General features: G+C 35.9%; 1 protein-coding gene across 4 annotated transcripts in view; it reads left to right on the forward strand.

The window, feature by feature from the left end:
- Nucleotides 1-16,148, forward strand: part of LOC113100892 (low-density lipoprotein receptor-related protein 8-like) — a 146,553-nt gene that overhangs the window by 118,866 nt on the left and 11,539 nt on the right. For all 4 annotated transcript variants that reach the window (XM_026265403.1, XM_026265405.1, XM_026265404.1 and 1 more), the window contains exons 10-16: nucleotides 2,983-3,154; nucleotides 5,877-6,104; nucleotides 7,288-7,406; nucleotides 8,241-8,380; nucleotides 11,802-11,943; nucleotides 13,822-13,974; nucleotides 14,138-14,518. In XM_026265403.1, the coding sequence (XP_026121188.1) occupies nucleotides 2,983-3,154; nucleotides 5,877-6,104; nucleotides 7,288-7,406; nucleotides 8,241-8,380; nucleotides 11,802-11,943; nucleotides 13,822-13,974; nucleotides 14,138-14,518 (1,335 nt within the window). The remainder of the gene's footprint in view (nucleotides 1-2,982; nucleotides 3,155-5,876; nucleotides 6,105-7,287; nucleotides 7,407-8,240; nucleotides 8,381-11,801; nucleotides 11,944-13,821; nucleotides 13,975-14,137; nucleotides 14,519-16,148) is intronic.

The raw sequence follows: 16,148 nt of genomic DNA on the forward strand, positions 1-16,148 counted from the left end.
CCTGATCCTCATTATGCTCGCTCAATATCTCTCTCTGCTTCACCCCCTGCACTTTTATATATTTTTGCACTCTTTTTGTAATTTATTTGTCTTTAACACTTGGCATCCGTAGATCATACAGTCTTATGAAGGAAGCTTTTTCTGATAGGACAGTTAAAAAAAACAATAATTCTCTATGAACTCCGGTATTTGTTTCTTTACAATTACTGTTGAAAGTGTTGAGGTCAGTATTTGTATTATTATTATTCTTTTTTTAAAGTTAACTCTTTAATTCAGAAAGGAAACATTATTGAATTGATTGAAAGTGGAGGTAAATGCATTCATAATGTTACAAAAAAGTAATATCTTATATAAAAGCTGAATTTGTGATATCAACATTGATCATATTTTTTTCTTGATGACAAAATGACCAAATTGAAATGTTTTGAAGAGGATCGTGTGACGAGACTGGAGTAATGGATGCAGAAAATTAAGCTTTGCCATCAGAGAAATGAATTACATTTTAAAATATATTTAAATAGAGAACAGTTATTTCAAAAAGATGCAGTCCTTGTTCGCCTACTTTTAAAACATTTAAAAACATTTTACTGACCCCAAACATCTGAGCACAAAATGTATTTATATTATATTATATTATATTATATTATATTATATTATATTATATTATATTATATTATATTATATTATATTATATTATATTATATTATATTATATTATATTATATTATATTATATTATATTATATTATATTATATTATATTATACTATCATTTAATATTAATAAGGGGAAAAAAACCTGCCCAAGGTGGTAAGTTACATAGTTTTGGAAATGCTTAGACCATATATTCTCCCCAGCTTTGTCATAATAGTCTTCCAGCTCCAGCCAAGTTGACCAAGATAGTCTACCAAATTAACCATGACCTTACCAGATTATAGTCCATCTAACAACCAGGCCGGGTCTGTAGCACATTCCACAATTACACTCTGCATTCTCATTGGTAGTTGCTACATTTCATCAAAACTCATCTGTATAAAGATAAGATTTATTTTTCTAGCTGTGTTGTTCTGTATGTTGCATGAATTTAATAAAAACAAGTGTTCACTTTTTTTTTTTTATATAATACCTTTAAAAAATTACTTCTAGTTGCTTCTGGCATGCAACTCACTATCACTGTTGAGAAGAAGCCAGATTGTGGGACAATCACATTATATCCTCTACAGCAATACAAATCGTGCGATGTCTGGATGCGACGAGCTTATTAAAGATGAAAAGCTGAATGAAAGTATAATAGAGGGCATAGGAAGGGTACAATGAGGGTTGGGAGAACAGATTTTTCCTCAGGATCGTAGCGTTAATGTGATGTGAGCAGGTGACGAGATGAAAATGAATTACACCCATATCAAGTAGGTTTGAAGGGGGAGCTGGAGGGGACCAAGTGACTCAGAAATAGGGAGAGTGCCCTTGCTGCTACATAGAGGATAAACTAATAGGGTCAGTGATATTCTGTGTTGGCATGACTGAGCACCAAATGGCAGTGACTAAGCTCCCCAACAGTACACACACTCATCTCCATACACGCCTCAGTGCAGGGTAAATAGCTGGAAACTCTCAAACCCACTTCAGCCACATGTCACTAACCCGGAAACCTGAATCACATGGTCTGCAGGTGCACTTTACACACAGCATTTGTGTGTAAATGAATGCTGCAGTTTATATTTAGGCACACAAATAAGTGCTTCTGTTCTGCAAATTAAATAAGCAATAAGAAAAATTAAGTCAGTGATTTTATGCACACAAATGGGTTCACTTGTGCGAGTCATATGGTTATTTTTTTGTGCCTTTCTAATTAATAAATAGTATGAGTGCAGTAAATCAGCCACTATGCTTGTTTAAATAAAATATGCACTAATTTGTTTACTCATCTGAGAAGGCTGCAGTTTTTTTATGGCAGTACTTGAAGTGCCAGCTCTCTTTAGCTACTTTCTCACAACATTTGCATTCAGGCAAGTGTAATCATTTAAATGATAAAATATTCCTCTCCTCTGGGAGCATTTTAATCATTTGAGGTTTAGTGTGTTTTTTTTTTTTTTGTTTTTTTTACCTTTGCCCGGTAGCACATATACGCACTTATAAGTAACAGTGGAATCCAACACAAACACAGTCGTGTTGTCAGCTGGTGTGTTGGTAGATTGCGTGTTGGACTGAAATTATTCTCAGCAATAATTTATTTTCATTTCAACTTTGTCCTAGAGGTTCATAATCAAATTCCTTAGAAGAAAAACAAAAACAAATTAAACAATTGTTAGCATACAGTAAGAGTATAGAGCTATGAAATGAACATGAATGGCATACTACAGATAATTTAGTTTTACGAGTGTGAGAAGCATTTTTATTTTATTTAGAGCCAGATTCACTAAACAGGGCAAATTAGCAAATGGCTAAAATACCAGTAAATTGACAAGAGCAAACATTAGTAAATTGCGTTGCGTGATTAATTTTAAAACTCTTCTCCCATAAATATTCCATCTGAAAGCAAAACACTTACAAATTCATATTCAGTAAGATCAGGTGCAATAATAACTGTCCATGCATTTTCTGCACTAATTCTTCATGGTGCGAATAAACTGCACTACTATTTTAACGCTTAAGATTTTCTAAGATGTTAATAAATCTGGTCCCAAAAGTTTATATTTGTATTTTTTTTTTTTTTTCAGGTCTACATTTATTTATTTACCTTAAATAATTATATCCCATAAATGTGATTTCTCAAACCGAGGGAGATGCATGTGAGATTCTGGGGTCTGTTTTTGAATGAAGGTGAATTAAAACAATTTTATAAAACAAAGTTGAAGAAATCTCATTTGGACTTCTTTGTCCTGTTTTTAATGATTTTTCTGATGTTGATTATCTCAAAATGGACTAATATTGATTGGATCCCAAGATAACTAGTGAGCTGATGAACTTTTTCTTTTCTCCTCCTAGGTAAAAGCCCATATCTTATGTTTACTAACCGACATGAGATTCTGCGCATTAACCTGGTGAAGAAGGACTATACGCAGGTAGTGCCCACCCTGAAGAACGCTGTGGCACTAGATGTGGACGTGAGCACCAACAAGATGTACTGGTGTGACCTCTACCATCGCAAGATCTTCAGGTATACACAACATTACAGCATGTTCCATTTCTCCAACTTGACAGCTATTTAATCTTTGTTTAAGAAGGATCATTTTCAATTAGTGCTCAACGCTTTGGTAGGAGGAGACGGTGCAGTGTTGAGACCCTCTTTTGAGAACCTCTCCTGCCTCCTCTCAGATATTAAATGCATGAGAACAGCTGCCATAGACCTGCTGGAAATGTTCTCACAGCAACAAGCATCACAGATTGAGAGATGTGAAGGAAATTACTTCCATGCATATTTCACAGATTTTTCTCGGGTTTACTTGGTCTAATAAGTGATAGAGGGTTGATAGACTGACATAGACATCCTCACAACATGTGAAAAATTGATAAAACTCATTTTGAAAGGAATATATCTTGAATTCCTTCAGTTTCCCCACCCATCACTCCATGCCTACCAAGAGACTTTCTTAGATATTTTTGTCCTCATTTCAGGACATTTGTCTTGAATAAGCGCTACCAGCCGATTAACAAAGTAATCAGTCGGACAGCAGCTTGTCGCATAGCCTGCCTGTGTAACATTAGCAGCTGGAAAACTTGACCAACGTTTGTCCTTTACTGTCCCAGTGTGCGTGCTGGCCCGTCATGCGATGGTCTACACCTCACTTCCTGAATCACTCTGAGTCACATCAGCCTCTAGGACCATCTCTAAATCATTTCAACCGCACCATATGCTTCCCATAATTTACCTCCAATAATAATGCGTCCCATTACTCATGCCCACTCCCCTCAGGAGGGCTTGTGTTAGAACGACGTACGACAGTTCATTATCACTTTATAAACCCCTCAGATGAGCACTCAGAAGAATGGAAATACTTCTGCTTGTCTGGAGGGAGTTTAATTTACGTGTGTGCTCCCTGACAGAGAGAGTGAAGTCGGTGTAGATGTCAGGTGACAGCTGAAACCTCTATATCATTTTTTAAGGGCCATTATTGGGTTATCTACACTTAGGTTTGCTTGAAACTGGCATGTCTGTATTGTAAGTGTTGAGTGGTTATAGATCTGTTTTGTTTACATAGTGGTTCTCTAGCATGAGAGGTCAAAACCTCTCTTTCAGCGTAAAGGTTTATAGATTAATGTTGGGTTTATTGCTTTGATTAATTTCAATTAACATCATTTTGGGTTAATTTGATGCGAGGCTTCTGCTGTAATTAAGATGTCAGAGGGAACCCAAACCCAGCCAATTAAACAGACAGTTTGTTGCTCTTGTTGATCAAATACATCATTGTTTGATCCTGGTGTGTGAACAAAGCACCATGCGGTTTTGGCTTTGATAGATGTTTGACTCCCTTTAACTTGTAATACAGTGTTGTAACTCGACATGATTTAGCAATTGATAAGCAACCGGAGATTTTATCAATACTACTATTATATATTATTATTATTATATTAATTTAGTTGCTTTGCTTTAAATAGCCCTGTCTACAGAGACATTAATTCAGTGAAACATGTGATTGGCAGTGATTGTGTCGCATCATTCAGCATTTTTCTGAATTTTTTGCTGAAATGCAGGGATGTCATGATGTTATAATTTATGCATGCCATGTAGCTGATGGGCTCGGTCTATAACTGACTGTAGTCATGTGTTTATTTTGTATTATCAGTATAATGAATATAAAAACCAATGCCACTGTACTGATGATGTCACATTATATTGCAAACCTCATCATGTTTAGTCACTTCTGTTTAAGTGGAGAGCTCTTTATTTTTTATCCTTATTTTGTATCATTTGTGAATCATCAGTGTTTGAAATGATCCAGGAGACCTGTTCCTATTAATAGAGCTCCTATTCAAGCCAATGAAAGCATAAGAGAAATGTTCCATGACTGCTATTGCCTGTGTCCTTGCGATTCACTTAAGATCCTCTCTGAAATGAATGTCTCAAAGTAGAGATGGGCCCATGTTGTTGGCTGTTGAAGCAGCATCTGTTAAAGGCACTAGGTAACTGCAAATGGAAAATTACCAGGTTTTATTACACGGCTCTGTGGAATACATGATTCTGATTGGTCAGTCGCGACATTCTGAGGTATGTTATCCCTAGATAACAACCGGTTAAAAGCAAATAACATTTGTAACATTATAAATGCTTTACTGTCTTTTTTGATCAATTTCATGTATTTATGTCTTTAACAAAAAATTCTGACCCAAACTTTTGAATAGTAGTCTATCTACGAAGATTACATATAAAATGTTATCTTTTATTTCTATATTTTATGTTCATAATTTGTTAGTATTTCAAGAAGTATGAAACCGTGGGGTAGAGATGAGCCAAAGACACAAAATATTGTTACTGGATTTTTGTTTGTATTTGCAACAATGTCTGTGGCAACATTTTTTGGCATTAGCTACTTGTCAAAGTTATTGTTTGCACATGTATAGAGTTAGATCATAAGATCAGTCGCATCAGATTTCACCAGGCTTCAAAGAGCAATCAGATCTACTTCACTGTATGTCATTATATCTTTCAAGAGACAGGAAAAGTCACAGCCATTTTGTCCAATAATTGTTCTCTGAGAAATATACAGATGTTGCCTTACTTTGCACGTAAACAGCAGCTGGGAGTGTCAGCTATTTATATTGTGCTTATTCTCCATGAATCTGGTGGATGCATCTAGTATATAGTGATTGTTTATGAATAGATAGATACATCTGCTTAAATGCTTTGGATGTAGATAAACAGTGTGTTTGTTCCTCTTCAGTGCATACATCAACAAAGCCAGCGATGCTTCTCAGCAGATCACGCTCATAGACACTGCGCTACATTCCCCAGAGGGCTTAGCAGTGGACTGGGTCCATAAGAACATCTACTGGACTGACTCTGGAGACAAAACGATCTCAGTCGCGACTGGTGATGGCAAGAAAAGGAAGGTGTTGATCGACACAGAGCTCGGGGAACCACGTGCCATCGCTCTTGACCCAAGACAAGGGTAATGAGATAATATTTATAATCAAGCCAAAAATGGTTCTCAACACCCTGGGGAAAGTATTAAGCCTCCTCCATCCAGTCTTTTTTTAAACCCTCTATTGCATTAAATAATAATGAATAACATAAATATGATGTACGTTGCATGATATGTGTCAACACCCCAAGATTTTTGAAAGCCTTGTCAAAGTTTCCTTCACTTTGTATGTATCATTTTCTTTTACTGGCATTCATCATGATGAATCTTTCCCCTCAGGGGTCTTTTCACCATATTACAGAAGTAGAAGAGCATGAAAAACATGCAAATGAGTCTCAAGCTGGTCGGCATACCAGCTAATTGTTGCCTGTGGGTAAAGTGCCCACTTCACTCTTATTGAACCAGAGCTATATACTGACATTTTTTTAATGAGCATACTCTCACTTATTCATCTTGATTTTTGACAGGTGATGAGCATTGAAGTTTCAAGGCCATAGGAGCCTTCTAATTTTCCTCTTAACTGCATCTGCTTTATTTGTTAACATGAAGCTTTTGAGGCCCAAACAAAGGGAACTCCCAAGAGCTCCGCAAATTTGTGCAGAATTGTAAAAAAGTCATTCACAAAATTTTATATCACCCGCCCCTACATTTAATAGGAATTTTGGATAATTAAAGTACTTGAATGCAGTACATTAAATGCAGTATTCCACAGATTTTCAGCTTCAAAGATGACTTAAAGTGGACGAATCTTTGAAATATTTTACAGGGTAGAAATGGAGTAAAATATAATAAAATAACACTTATTTTTAAAGGGATAGTTCCCCCCAAAAATTTTGTTGTCATCATTTACTCAACCTCATGTCGTTTCAAACCTGTATGAGTTGCTTTCTTATGTTGAACATTTGGTGGTTGCCACTGACTTCTAAAATAGGAAAAAAAAAATACTATGAAAGTCAATGGCAACCACCAAATATTTGATTACCAGCTATCTTCAAAATATCTTCTTTTATGTTAAACATAAAAAAGCAGCTCATACAGGTTTTGAATGACATGAGGATGAGTAAATGATGACAGAATTTTCAATTCTGGGTGAACTACCCCTTTAATCCTTGTCCAGTAAATAGCAAACTGGAAAAATGATGGATTCAAAAAGGTTGAGAACCACTAGATCTCTCTATGCTTAACATTTTGTTTGTTTTGGTCCCCTCAGGTTCATGTACTGGTCAGATTGGGGAACGCTGGCTAAGATCGAAAAAGCTGGAATGAACGGAGTGGATCGACAAGTTCTGGTTTCGGAGAGGATAGAGTGGCCCAATGGGATTGCGCTCGGTAAAACACCATTTGAACGTTTTGCAGTACAGTTTTTCCCTTCAAATCAAAAGTATTCACGTCTTCAAATACAGACAAAATAGAGAAAAACACACTGGAGAATAGCAAAAAAGACAACAAAAGATAAAAGAGAAACAGCAGACAGCAAAACAAAGCATATCATACCGAAAAGCAAGACACACGAGATCTGCGTTTGCCATCATTACAAGAGACATCCACCAAAATACTAGAGGAGAAAAAAAAACAGAAAAAGTGAGGCAGGAGGAGAAGAAAGAGTGTTAATAATGAAGAGCAGCCTCCTGTGGCCAACAGGGCTTTGAATCATTCACCTTCATTGTTTCTCATCAATCAACCGTCAGTTTGGGAAAAACTAAATGGAATTGCTCAAGTAACGCTGTCAATATCACCATCATTTCTCTGGCTTGCTTAACATGAAAACCATTTGAAAAAGCAGTTATGATAGATGGATTAAAAAAAAAAAAAGATATTGACAAAAAAGGTGGATTTGAGAATTGCTAAGTCTGTTTAGAAGCAAAATACTTTTATAATGGGAAAAGCAACCTTGCAGAGCAGTGAGATTTAGAAGTGCGTTGTTACATTTTTATTACATTTTTTTGTCAATGATTGTTTTTTTCAATTGTGCCTTCCATTTCATTTCCAACTGACTTTTTTACTTGAAATATGAAAAATCATACACTATAAAATATAAATTATCCTGTCAGGTACTTCCCACTATTTTACATTTCCTTTGACCACTCATGTTAAATTAAAAGCATTTGTTGTATTATTAAAGTGCTACTTATATTTTCCATTAAAAGTTCTTTCCTCTTCCAGATCTGTCTAGTAGACGACTCTACTGGGTGGATTCCAAGCTTCATCTGATCTCCAGCGTGGACCTAAATGGAGACAACCGTAGAGTTTTGCTGTCCTCCATGGATCATCTTGGACATCCCTTTGCCCTGACTCTTTTTGAGGTAAGCCAATTCATCAAATAATTTACTGAGGTACCCATTCACATTCATGCAGGCACAGTTGGATCTGCATTGGCAAGAACTTCCTACGCTCAATTTGGCTTCATAATGCACAAATAAACATGTTTCTGCTCACAGGGTGTAGTTGGAGAACAGGGGTCTCACTGTGAGATAGTAACACTTGCCAAGAGATGTATGGATCTGACACTAGCCAACGACACAAACCAAATTAAAAAGCCTTTTTAAAAAGCCTTTGGCAGCTTTGAGCTTGAGACAGCACCCAGCCCAAACAATAGATCACCTAATGGCCTTCTTCAGGCCAGTTGAAGAGCAAGCTCAGTGAGAGGGAACCCTGGGACCAAACCCTAGAAACAGTGTTTTCTTCATTCTTTTACTTTTGTCCAGGGAACATGTGAATTTAACCTCTACTTTGCTGCAGTATCCTTAAGGCTGGTTCTAAAGTATTCCTTAAGTTCTCCACTTTGCTGAAGAAGTTGCAAAACAGTAGGGGACAGCTGCAGCCAAAAACTGCCCTCTAACTTTAGGGATGTTTTGTAGATGTGCTTAAAGAAGAATACAAATCTTTCTGTATGAAACTTTTGTGCATTATATGGTGGAGGAGTCAATTCCAGTAAGCTCATTATTTTGGTTCATTATTTTTAATTGGATAATTTCTCAAAATTAAATTAAATGTAGTTTTCTGCAAGTACACTTTTCCTAATGGCAGTTGACAGCTGTGAACAAAAAACATTAAGTAACGAAAATCAAAACTACTAAATATTTTTTTTTACCATTTCCCTTTTTTCTATATCTTTTTTTTAATAATTATCTTACCTTTTATGTCATTCCAAACCCATATGGCATTCATTTTTCAGTGAAACACCATGAAAGTCATCAGTACAGCTTGTGCCTTATACTCCACATCTTCAAGGGACATACACTTATCTGAAGAACCAAGCGTTAATGAGATAATAATACTAGTATAATAATTGTATTAAATAGTATTATTTATAGATTAGATTCAAGATTATAGTCACTGTGCAGTGTACAAGTACAGAGCCAATGAAATGCAGTTATCAGCATCTAACCAGAAGTGCAAATAACAATGTAAATAAATAAATATAGAATATGCTTTAGGACATATGGTGCAAGTTATGGGGTAGAGGGGCAGAGACCAGCTCATGTAAGTGACTGTACATATAAGTGACTTTTCAATAAAGAATTCTTTAAAACATGTATCATGGATTTCACAAAAATGTTAAACCTTATTCAAAATTGCTTTTAAGAAGAAATTGTTCTTAAGCATCAAATCAGCATATTAGAACGATTTCTGAAGAATCATGTGCCACTGAAGACTTGAGTAAAGTTCAGCTGTACCATCACAGAAATAAATGACATTTTAAAGTATATTAAAATAGAAAACTTTTCAATTGAAAGAATATTCCACTGCTTTACTGTAAATAAACATGGTATGGCAGAGAGCTTGGGAATTATTTTAGTGTCTTAAAGAAGACAGCACTGTACACCACATATTAGCTTCCAACGCAGCGGACCTCAAATTACATATTAGAAAATTACTCCATTTTCCTGTCACCTTTTCAGACGATGTGTGACCTTTACATCGCCCTGTCTCATAAACCAGACCAATATCTCCACACCAGCTTTCACATAATTTATTGGTTAGTAGGAAGCACTGAAAATGTCAAGACCAATCCAGTTCCACAGGGACACTTGCTCCTTCCCAAATGAAGCGAAGACTTTGATGAAAGGTTTTAATAAAGATGCTCCCCTCACTCAAGGAGTACACATTTCAGACTTGGATGTTAGAAGCCAGCTTTTTGTGTCATAGATTAAAGCAGTTATCTATATGAGAAATGGTGCCTTCGTGGCCCGTGCGTTAGATGAGAGCTGCAATGCGGCAGAACTTGAATGCTGTCTAGTGCAGGTTAAGGAGTCCCACTGATCAACAGCCACCAGCAGGAGCACCTGACGGAGCTCCACTGGGATCCAGCAGCCTGACCTTTCCTAAAAAGCACAGCTCTGTAAACATCCTCTGATACTCAGAGCCAGCCGCCCACTTAGGCATGCTCCGTCTTCTCAATATTATTTTATTTTTGAGCCCTCCCCCAAGTCCTTTTCTTTTGTTACCCCAAAAGCACCCCCTCCCAAACGTCCTCATCCATTTCCGCATCCGTTTGAAAAGAAGATGAATCTCAGGTTGTCATAGTAACAGACCATCTCACCATGCACATTTGCAATATTTCTATAGTGGCTGATAAGGCCTGATCAGAGGAGGGAGTCAGACGGAGAATGTTGAAAGTGGTATTTTCAGACAGTGGCGCGTGTGCTTTCATGCTCGTGGAGGTGAAGATACAAAGGAGAGATAGAGGTGCAAGCTTTAATTAGTCTGATGAAAAACCTTTGTGGTCCAAAAGACAGAAGCCTTTATCTTCATTGTCATCTTCCTCCTGTTTTTTTTCCCCCCCGTTTTGTTGTCTTGCATCATGCAGTGAGAAGAAAAAACATGCCCTACAGAATAATACCTTCTTGGTTGAGATTTTTTTCCTATTCAAGTATCTTTTTTTTTTCTCCTATTTATCATTCTCTATTTTTCAGTGAATGACAATTAAAGACCCAAGAATAATGTGAATGGTAGTCACTTATTGACATACATGAGACAGGATGTGATTTAAGTATAAAACATACATAAAGATGTATTTAACTTCTTATTCATCCTTTATATATACTATTGTTTGGGCTCAATACTGATTTTTTTCTAAAGAAGTAATATATCCTTTTAGCAAGGTTGCCTTAGTTTGATTAAATGTGGCAGTAATGAAAATTCTGTTTCAAATAAATGCTGTTCTTTTCAGCTTTCTATTCAACCTATTCAAACTCCTAAAAAAATTATCAGTTTCTAAAGAAAATGTTAAGCAGCACAACTGTTTTCAACATTGATAATAATAAGAAATGTTGCTTGAGCACCAAATCAGAATGATTTCTGTAGGATCTTCAGACTGTAATGGTTGCTGAAAATTCATTTTCATTACATTTTAAAATATATTGAACTGAAAAGAATATAATATCTCACAGTGTTAATGTTTTACTGTGTGTTTTAGCAAATAAATGCAGTCTTGGTGAGCATGCACTTTCAAAAACATTAATGTTAATGTTACAGACCCCAAACTTTTGAATAATAGTATAAGCTGGGCATAAAACTATTAAGACACTTGTAAAAAATTTGCATTTATTCTTGTTTCCACACTTTTATACAAAGCTACTTGTATTCAATTAGCTATACCAGTTTGGAGAATTACAAATTATCAGTTTGTGTTTTCATTGCAAGTGGCAATTGTAATGTCTGAACCTCAGGTGTGCAATAGCTCCTGCTTTTGTAGAATTCACATTTTATATGTTTCTACAGGACCGAGTTTACTGGACCGACTTGGAGGATGAAGCCATCTACAGTGTAAACCGGCTGACAGGGAATAATGTGTCAATGCTGGCTCAAGATCTCAACAACCCACTGGATGTGGTGGTGTTCCACGAGCTCCGGCAGCCTCAAGGTGAGAAACAAGTGTAGTACAGATAGAGACCACTGTACATCACTTGTGTATAGACTGGCCAGTGTCAGAGAGTAAGCAGGTAAATGTAGCGGTTTACTTAAAGGGGTCACATGGTGCGATTTCAATTTTTCCTTTCTCATTGGAGTTTTACTAGTTCTTCGTGCATGATAAAGATCTGTAAAGTTTCAAAGACTGACGTCTCAAATCCGAAGAGATATTCTTTATAAAAGTTGAGACTTTTCCACACCCCCTAAAACGGCTCGTTCTAACACACCCTCACATCGCTACATCACTGTGTGCGAAGAGTTGCACAATGCTGCCCTGATGTTCATGCAAAGGAGGAAGGCGTACCTTTTATTCTTGTTGTAGTATTGTTGTTGCCACTGCCGCTATGTCATATAGATGCTCATATAGGTTCTCTCATCCAGGTAATGTTGGTCCAGTACTTTTGATTTATTCAACTGAATTATTTCACTGAACTGAAACGTTTTACTGATTTACCTCATTGTTTTTGTTTCGGCTCAGATTTTTTTATATATGTTAGAAAATCTCTTAAAGGCTAAACTGTTTTTCCCCAGTAATAGCAGTCCTATTAGTGAATAGCATATTTATGGTGAATTTTTATTCTAGAGACAGGCAGAGAAAATGAAAGAAGCAGTGTGCGTATGTGTGTGCAGATTTCGATTCCTTGTTTTCATCCTTTTATCACAAACAGACCACGTGCAGCATGCCAGCAGAAGAACCAATTTACAGCCTCCTCACATTCATAAATGAGAAGTGCTATTTAAATCTAAATCAAAGAATTAAACATGTTGCTCTGTAAATGCAAACGAAAGCGGGAAAACACACTTGTGCTGAACGAGAAATGATGAGAATGGAATCCATCCGCTTTTTATATCTCAAGTGCCTCTGAGTGAAATATTAATCAGTTATGCATCCCTGCAAAACATGATTTTATGGGACATTGCTATATTGTTCAACTGACAATAACATGAGAAAATGATTCTAGTTGTTCAAGCTCAATCCATTTCCGCTCATAATGCATATATGTATTAAATCTATTATGTTTAAGTATAAATATAACTATTCGTCAAGCCAAATAATTGATGCTTTTTGATGCATTTTTACATATACTCTAGGATTCCATACACAGTTCAATAGACAAGCGTGATTATAATATTGTAATAAAAACTGTAATATTGTAAAAAAAAAAAATGTATAACAATTTATGCAATTACATTTAATATATTTGTTATTTATTCCTGCGATGGCAAAGCAGTAATTAATTTAGTCTTCATTGTTACTCGATCCTTCAAAAATCATTCTAATAAACTGATTTGGTGCTCAAGAAACATTTCTGATTATTATAAATGGTGAAAACAGTAATATTTTTTTATGGAGATCATGATTAATTTCTTTTTTCCCCCAGAAATATAATTTTTTTTAATATTATAAAGGTCTTTACTGTCACTTTTGCACCCAGACTTATAAATGGTAGTGTATGTTTAAATTTACATAATTTTTCATCCTCGAAACCACATCAATTAATTTATAAATGACTTCTGTAACATTTAATATAAACAACATTTTGCTTTGGTTAATTTATTCAAATGTGTTTTCTTAACTGGTTAATATATCTTACTGTATGCACTTCATACCCATGAGCAGCTGCATAGAAAACAATTTTGAGGTGAATAAAAATGTTAAAAATGAATAAAAAACAGCTTTCTCTGAAAATGAATGAGCTCCAGTGTTTGGTCACTGTCACTGTGACTGCATCTTAATAGATCATTATTTTAATGTATGATCTCATATATACTACTGTGCAACCAATCCAGAGTCTAATTCATCTGAATTAAACCGTGACTTCCCCTATAGCTCCAGACACATGCAACATGGGAAGTCTGCCCAATGGCGGCTGTGAGTACCTGTGCCTCAGAGCTCCTCAGATCACAGACCACTCGCCCAAGTACACGTGTGCCTGTCCCGACAACATGGAACTGGGCCCGGACATGCGCCGCTGTGTGACAGGTAACAAACTACAGAGCCATAGGTCAAGTTTACTCATACTATGCTCTTTAAAGAAACAAACCTCACCTGATTCAGGTTTGGAAGTGGAATTTATGTTTTTTAGACAAACTCAAGAGATTACAGGAAGTCAGCTGACTCGATATATCTGTTTTGTTTGTTGTAGTCAAACCCAAAACAACAACTTCTGCAAGTACAACCACTACTACAACACCAGAACCTTCTACTATTGTGACTCCTACAACCACTACTCCAGCTATAAACACAGATAGACCAACAACAATCAGAACAATCTCTATAACTACACCTACAGCGACAGTATCAAGTACAACCACCACCAGCCCCACCACAACCACTCACTCCAGCTCGCAGAGTTCCACCACCACACACTCCAGAGCCACTTCAACCACAGTGACCACTCAGTCCAGCACTACAGCACCAGGGAAGCGGCCAACCTCCACCCAGACAACAGCAGATCATAGACAGACGTCTACAACCATCCACGGCAACAGCTTACAAGGGGCCAATGGCAATCTCTCTCATCGCGGTGAGTTTCTGCAAAAAAAAATTATGTATAGCCTGAATGCACTGTAAGACGATTTGGATAAGCATAAATGTTAAATGTTTCCCTTTCTGTTTTTGTGTTATCATGGTCTTTTTTTTTTTTTTTGTCTGCTTCTTTTTTATTCAAACTTGTATTACAATGCACTATACAGTTTAATGCAATAACTCCAATACAACTTTTCTCTGAGGAGTATGCTTTAAAAACAGCTCTTTAAAAAATATTTTTAAGACTTTCAATTAATCCTTTCAATTAATCAGTATTTGTATTTGTAAAATATAAGCCATATTAAAAAACCAACATGAATACAAAGGGTAGTTTTTTTTATTACAGACATTCAAAAGTTAAGTCAATTAAAATTATATTTTTAAAAATTTATATATTTTGAACTTTCTGTTCAGCACAAAATCCAAAAATAAATAAATAAATAAAATGCATCACTGTTTTTAGAAAAATATTATGCAGAACTGTTTTCAACATTAATAATAATAATAAATGTTTCTTGAGCACTAAATCTGAATGATTAAGGATCATTCATGAAATAAAAATTATTCTTTGCCGTCACAAAAATAAATTACATTTTAAAAAGTAAAAATAGAAAACACTTATTTTAAGTTGCAATAAAGTCTCACGATATTACTGTTTTTACTGTATTTTGATCTAATAAATGCAGCCTTGGTGAGCATAAAAGTCTTAATTAAAAAATTATGAAAAATCTTCATGGCTGCCGAAAATTCTGCTTTGTCATCACAAAAATAAATAACAATTTTAAAATATATTTAAATGGAAAACACTCATTTGAAATGGTAAAATCTCACAATATTACTGTTTTTACTGTATTTATGGTTAAATAAATGCAGCCTTGGTGAGCATTGAAGACCTTTTTCAAAAATATAAAAAAATCTTACCAACGTTTGATGTCATTGAGCTTTATGTAAATATTCATAGGACTGTTGTATAAGAGAAATATCATGTGATATTGCGTTGTTTTGCTTTTATTGAGCTTGTAGTTTTACTGAATTCCATCACCACTGATATTCAGCTGTAGCTTATATAATTGCTCTCCTACAGTACTCATACAGTAGTCCTCAGAGTCTGTGAAAGTTAATGTGTGGTGGAATTTGCTTGCCGAGCATCACTGGGCCACTTGAGAGTGATAGATGAGGCTTGCAGTGGTCACCCGGGGTCCCAGAGTGTATCTGTGCTGAATTAAAGCAGCCAGTGAAGACAGAGGAGCAGCCAGCCCTGACTGATGAACATTGCCCTCAGCATTGTTCACTCTAAACTCCCCCCTCCAACTCTCAGGCTTCTGGGCTTTGACTGGGGACACTCAGGTACATGGCCACCTGGACACAGCAGGAAAAAAGGCATTAGTGACTTCAGTAATAGGATATACATCCATGAAATCCCTCTAAAAGTCTTTAAAATATGGAAAAACAACCAACATTTTAGTAGCCTTTATACCTCTCAGCCCATAATCAAAGCACAGAAGTGCTCATTCTTGATGCTAACTGTAAATTTGGGTTCTTGAATATTTTATGATTGCCAGCATATTACACTGTAGACATGGTGAAAGTCTCCATTAGATGAAACCTGTAAATTGCTGCACTGAGGA

Source organism: Carassius auratus, chromosome 6, assembly GCF_003368295.1.
Source record: "Carassius auratus strain Wakin chromosome 6, ASM336829v1, whole genome shotgun sequence".
NCBI classification, from domain to species: Eukaryota; Metazoa; Chordata; class Actinopteri; order Cypriniformes; family Cyprinidae; genus Carassius; species Carassius auratus.